Source organism: Marmota monax, unplaced genomic scaffold, assembly GCF_021218885.2.
Source record: "Marmota monax isolate L192 unplaced genomic scaffold, Marmota_monax_Labrador192_F-V1.1 WCK01_AAM20220418_F8-fsc00052, whole genome shotgun sequence".
In the NCBI taxonomy this organism is placed as follows: domain Eukaryota; kingdom Metazoa; phylum Chordata; class Mammalia; order Rodentia; family Sciuridae; genus Marmota; species Marmota monax.
This window is the reverse complement of record NW_026693473.1, coordinates 4,521,499-4,527,498: the sequence shown is the minus strand read 5'-3', so window position 1 is coordinate 4,527,498 and position 6,000 is coordinate 4,521,499. Positions and strand designations below refer to the sequence as shown.

Here is a 6,000-nt window from a genome sequence, read left to right as displayed (position 1 = left end):
GTCACCCAGGTCCGGCGAAAGGATCGCGGGCTGGACCCGGCTCCAGGCGCCAGAGAGGGAGGGGCACAGCGAGAATTTTAGGTGAGGAAGGGGAGCTGGGGTCCCCCGCGGCCCCCGAGCCCGGCCTGAGGATGCCCACGGGCCACCGAGGCTGGGGCCGTGGCCCGGCCGAGGGCGGAGGCGGCCGCGCGCCGTTGTGAGCCGAGGCCCGAGCGGCGCGGGGGGCGGGGAAGCGGCGGGAGGAGGGGATGCGGAGGGCGCTCCGGCGGCGGCGGCGGCGAGCGGGCAAGAAGGGAGGAGCGGCGCGAGCGGCCGGAGCGGCGCAGGGCCCGAGGCGTGCATGGCGCGCCCGGAGCCGAGATCCCGCGGGTCCCCCCGGAGAGCCCCCGGGGAGCCGCGGCTCTTCGGCGGGTTTCCCTCTGCCGGCTGCTTCTGAGCCCCGGCCCTCCATCTCTGGATGCTGTGCTCCGGGAGAGAAGCCCGCCTGCGTTGGGGCAGTACGGCGGTGGCGCTGCGCCGGATTCCGCCCTCCGCTTAGCCGTTCAGCGCCCGGCCGCGGTGGGCCCGCAGCCGGCGGCAAGAAGCTTGAGGCTAGCGGAGCCAGCGCGACAGCTCTCGGGACCGGCGGGTGCGGGCCAGCCACGCTTGGTTTGGGGGAAAGGGAGAGGCGAGAGGGGAAGGGCCGCACCTCAGGAGCCGGTCCTCGCCCCCGCCCCCTGCGCGGACGCGCGGAAGGCTCGGCTCGTCTTTCGCGGGGGCCACGCTCCCACTCTCGCCACGGGAGGTGGGTGATGCGGACGACAGCTCCCCCGGGATCCAGGACCCTCCCCCCCAGGGCTCCGGAGCTGTTGCTCCGCCCGCCGCCCCCTCCCCCGTGCTCTCCACCCCCCATCCCACCTCCCCACCCCTCGTAAGAAAATAATGCAGGCTGGCGCCCGCACCTCCCAGTCGCTCCCAGTCCGCTGTGAGGAAAGGGCACCCGCTGCGTCTCCGTGCCGGGACCCCCGCAGAGCCGCCCTCGCCGCCACCTCGCTCCGAAAGCTGCTGGGCTTTGCTTAGGCATTATCTGCAAGCGCCGCGCCCGGGCATTGCCAGCTCCGGGGAGGCGCCGCCCGCAAGGACACCTCTCCGTCCCGCCTCGTCCGCAACTCCGGCCCTCGTCGACTCGACGCGAGCCAGGGGTCTGGACGTCCCTCTGCGCGCGGCGCAGTAGCTGGAGCAGTCCCTGCTGCCCCAGCTCAGAGCCAACTCCACCTCGGACCTGGGACTCTTGACGCGGATTCTCAGCTACTTCTCACCTCGGGGCTACGCCTGTCTCTCCGCTCACCCTCCGTTGCCCTCCTCCACCGCTCAGGACGGGGGTGCCAAGATGCCCCGCTTCTGCGCAGGGCCCCGGGCCGCCCCCGACGTGTGACCCCAGCCTGGTCCCCCTGCTCGGCCGTCCGCCCTCCCCTTGGAGACCCCCGGCCCGGTCCCCGGGGGAGGAGGAAGACGACGAGGCCGAGGGGGGGATGTCCGGCTCCAAAAGCGTGAGCCCTCCGGGCTACGCGGCGCAGACAGCTGCGGCGCCGGCACCCCGGGGAGGCCCAGAGCACCGCTCGGCATGGGGGGAGGCCGATTCCCGCGCCAATGGTTACCCCCATGCCCCTGGGGGTTCCACCCGCAGCTCCACCAAGAAACCCGGTGGGTCGGTGACCCCGCAGCAGCAGCGCCTGGCCGGCCGCTGGCGCAGCGACGACGACGACGATCCTCCGCTGAGTGGTGACGACCCCCTGGCCGGGGGCTTCGGCTTCAGCTTCCGTTCCAAGTCCGCCTGGCAGGAGCGCGGCGGCGACGACTGCGGTCGCGGCAGCCGGCGGCAGCGGCGGGGCGCGGCCGGCGGGGGCAGCACCCGGGCGCCCCCTGCGGGCGGCGGCGGCGGTTCGGCGGCAGCGGCAGCTGCGGCGGGCGGGACGGAGGTGCGCCCCCGTTCGGTGGAGCTGGGCCTGGAGGAGCGACGGGGCAAGGGTCGCGCGGCCGACGAAGTAGAGGCTGGCGCCGTCGAGGGCGGCGAAGGGTCTGGGGATGGCTGCAGCTCAGAGGACTCAGGAGGCTCAGGGCCCGGCGCGGTGCTGTCGCTGGGCGCCTGCTGCCTGGCATTGCTGCAGATATTCCGCTCTAAGAAGTTCCCGTCGGACAAGCTGGAGCGGCTGTACCAGCGCTACTTCTTCCGCCTGAACCAGAGCAGTCTCACCATGCTCATGGCCGTGCTGGTGCTCGTGTGTCTTGTCATGCTGGCCTTCCACGCGGCGCGGCCCCCGCTCCAGCTGCCCTACCTGGCCGTGCTGGCGGCCGCTGTGGGAGTGATCCTCATTATGGCTGTGCTCTGCAACCGTGCAGCCTTCCACCAGGACCACATGGGCCTGGCCTGCTACGCGCTCATCGCGGTGGTGCTGGCCGTCCAAGTGGTGGGCCTTCTGCTGCCGCAGCCGCGCAGCGCCTCCGAGGGCATCTGGTGGACGGTGTTCTTCATCTACACCATCTACACCCTGCTGCCCGTGCGCATGCGGGCTGCAGTGCTCAGCGGGGTGCTCCTGTCTGCTCTCCACCTGGCCATCGCCCTGCGAACCAACGCCCAGGACCAGTTCCTGCTCAAACAGGTAGGAGCCCACCCCGCCAAAGGGACTGGACTGTGGGGCTTGGCAGGCCTGGGCTTGATTCCAGAGAAAGTGATCCCACCCACACCCTTGAAAGTGGTGAAAAGAGCCAGAGATGTGGCTTCTTGGTCCCCCTTGCACCCCAGTGTCTTTGTTTACAAAAGAGTGCTCTTGTATTACTTATAAAGTTCCTGGCCTGGTAGATGACGCTCCAAACTGTATCCATCAGTGCTGGGATTTGAGTAAGGAAGAAGACTTGGAGAAAATGGAGAAGTCCCCATCTCTCCCTGAGCTTCAGTCCCTGTATATACAAGAGACACTACCTAAAGTGGCACGACCCTCTAGCAGCCACCCATCCAGAGCACCACTGCTGACTTGTTAACCCAGACCTAGATAGAACATTGGGGAGGAGGGATCTGGCTACCCCTTGTCCTGTCCTAGGAAGGAGATAGGATAGCCTTCCCAGTGTCTGAGGCTAGAGGTTTGGGAGCTAGAGATATCACTGAACTTGAAGGAGGACTGACAAGTTTGTTTCCTTTACCGAAGTGCAAGGCAAGAAGGAGAAAACTTGCAGTTGGCAAAAGTGGGAGGGAGCATCTGAGATGTGTGTGGCCACAGTCCCCCTTCTGGCCTGAGCAGAAAGCTGGTGTTGAACACCATGACCTTTCCAAAGGGTGCTCCTGATCATTGCTTTTTTTTTTTTTTAAGCCCTGCTGGCACTTATTCGGCAAATCTAGAACTGTGGGCTAAGGAGTAAATAAAACTTCTGTGGCTTCAAACTTCTTGAAGAGGGACATGCTTGCCACCCAGGCCTTAGGGTAAGGTGGCCTCTAAGACATCTGTGCTTTCTCCTTTTAGCATCCTGGTATCTATCCCAATCCATGGCCTCTACTGAACCTGCTCGATTGTATGCTGTTCCATTGGACAGAGTTAAGGGGGGCTTGCTGTAGGTCAGTGTCTTGGACCTTGACCCCACGTCACTCCTTCCATCTCTTGGTATCTGCCTCCTGTCACAGAGCCTCCCCCGCCCCCTGCTGGGGATTGAACTCAGGGCCTTCTATATGCTAGGCAAGTGCTCTACCACTGAGCTACATTCCCAGCCCTCATAGAGCCTCTCCTTCTCCCTACTTTTACTACCTTCCCCAGACTTTGATCCTGTTGCGTGTTTCAACTTTCTTGGGATGCTCCCTTGTATCCCAACTTCCTGGACATGCTGAACCTGCAAGATGCTCTGCAATAGGGAGGGAGGGAACATGCGATCTCTCTGGTTCTAGGTTCCCTTTCTAGAGAATGAGAGGGTTGACTATGTCCTTTTGACTCCCAACAGCCTCTTCACCAACTGTGGGCTAAGGAGTAAATAAAACTTCACCTCCTGTTAGGAGTCTTCTCTTTCCGTTTCAGCTACATGGTGCTCTTCCTGTTCTGCATGGTTAATAGGAGAGTCAGCCATAGACAGGAGCCCTCTCCAGTGTCCATTGGTTTGCTGCCCATCCAGTGTAACCTCCTTGGATGCAAGGATCCTGAAGTATATGTTTTCCTTCCTCCACTTTCTCCCTTGCCTAGCCCAATGCAGAATATTTAGTAACAATTTAATAGCCACTGGCCAATTTGGTTGGGGTCCAGTGAATGGAGTAGGTGGAGTTGTTGATGTTAAGTTAAAGTTTTTCTGATCTAGGATCAGAAGGAAAAAAACCCTTTAGAGATTGGCTTTGAACTTGAGAGGGAAATCTTTTGAGAGGTGGTAGTTTGAAAATATTTTCTACTATTGTTAGTGCTTATAAAGGCTCCAACTCTTTTGGCCCGAGGACCCATGCTCTCAGATAAGTGTTGTATCTCTGTTCTTGCCTTTGGTATGTGTAGTTTTTTTGAAGAGGGAAGGGTATGTCATCTATATGGCACAGTGGCGATTTCCAGGAAAGCTGTGGGTATTTCTGAACCTGTCTTGGAATACAGGGCCTGATTACAGCAATAGGCAGTCCTGGACATAGGATTTCAGGAGACTGGAGTCAGATCCCAAATGACGGAGCTGAACCTAGGCACTGCAACTCTGTCTTGGCATGAAATGCCATTGCCACAGGGTCTGACTTGCCTTCTGGTTCCTCAGGCAATATTCTCCTTTCTAATCCCGCCCCCACCAGTTCCCACTCCATACTTCTCTACCCATTTCTTTTCGACCCAAGACTTTTTCTTGGCTGAAGGATTTTGGATGGATTTACACTTAACTTTTGATGATCTGCTCTGAGTACAGCAGAGTTTGTTTGAAATGGTCCAAGACAAGGGAATGTAAACATTGTTTCTATTTGGCTTCAGAGAAAACTGTATCTTTTTTTGTTTGTACTTGATCTACCTTTCTGATTATGCCTTTATAAAATTCCTCTTTCTTCAGCAAAGTGTGCTGGGTGGTGGGGAACTATTAGTGGGAGTATTAGTATCCCAGAGTGTATTTTTGAGGTGGCTTGGTTAGATACCTTTTTTTTTTTTTTTTTTCAAATGAAGACACTTCTCCAGAGAGAAGGGTAACAGTGAATGGGTTCTAGGTTTGGGGCTTTAGGAATTTCTCTCCACGATGCCTTAGACACACAGTAGGTCCTCATTAAACTGTTTGGGCATTTCTTAACTTCTCTTGCAAGGCTGGCCCCCTCCCTCCCCATGTCCAGGTTCTCAGCCTCATTATCTGACCCGTGCATGTTGTTATTCTTCCCCAGCCCCTCTTACATTTGGGCTCTACGTCTTGGCTCCAGTTAGAAGATGCATTTGTTTTCTTAACCAGTTGGTTTTTATTCAAGAGACAAACAAGAGGCAAGGTGGGGCAGCCCCTGTGTGGGACGGTGTTCCTTCCTTCCCCTTCCCTGTATCTCTGGCTCTTGCCTTCCCCTGGGATCTGCCACCCTCCTCCTCTGCCCTTTCCCTCTTCCTGCCTATGCCTTGCCTCCTTCCTTTCTCTGCTCTCCCGGTGCGGCCCCCTGTTGCTCTCAGCCCACTTCTTCTTTCCTCACCCTTCCTGCTTGCTCTGCTGCCCTCTTTCTTAGTCCCGTTGGTTCTGGTTCGTTTGTGGCCTTGGCCTCTCCCGTGCTCTTGTCTTGCTGTCGTCTCCTCATCGCCTCACGGGGGTACAGTAGGAGCGTCATGGGGTTGTTTTTCTTCCTCTTTTGCCTGTTAGAAGTCCCTCTGCTACACCCATACCATAAATAACACTCGAGCATCTGCCAAACACATTCCTCACTTGTGTTAATAGGCTGCAATGATGCTGGAGCCTGTTGCCATGGCAACCTCATTTTTGTTTGACTGTATCCCACTCTGCTACATAAAGCCTCTGTGCTCACTCACACACAAACAAGCACACTCCACAACTATGATCCATGCT

At 58.7% G+C, this 6,000-nt stretch overlaps 1 protein-coding gene across 1 annotated transcript in view; it reads left to right on the top strand.

Annotated features, from left to right (window-relative positions):
• Window positions 1-965: 965 nt before the first annotated feature.
• The window catches only part of Adcy5 (adenylate cyclase 5), a 144,914-nt gene continuing 139,879 nt past the window's right edge, over window positions 966-6,000 (top strand). The window contains exon 1 of the mRNA XM_046457840.2: window positions 966-2,639. Coding sequence (XP_046313796.1) covers window positions 1,512-2,639 — 1,128 coding nt within the window. The 5' untranslated portion in view covers window positions 966-1,511. The remainder of the gene's footprint in view (window positions 2,640-6,000) is intronic.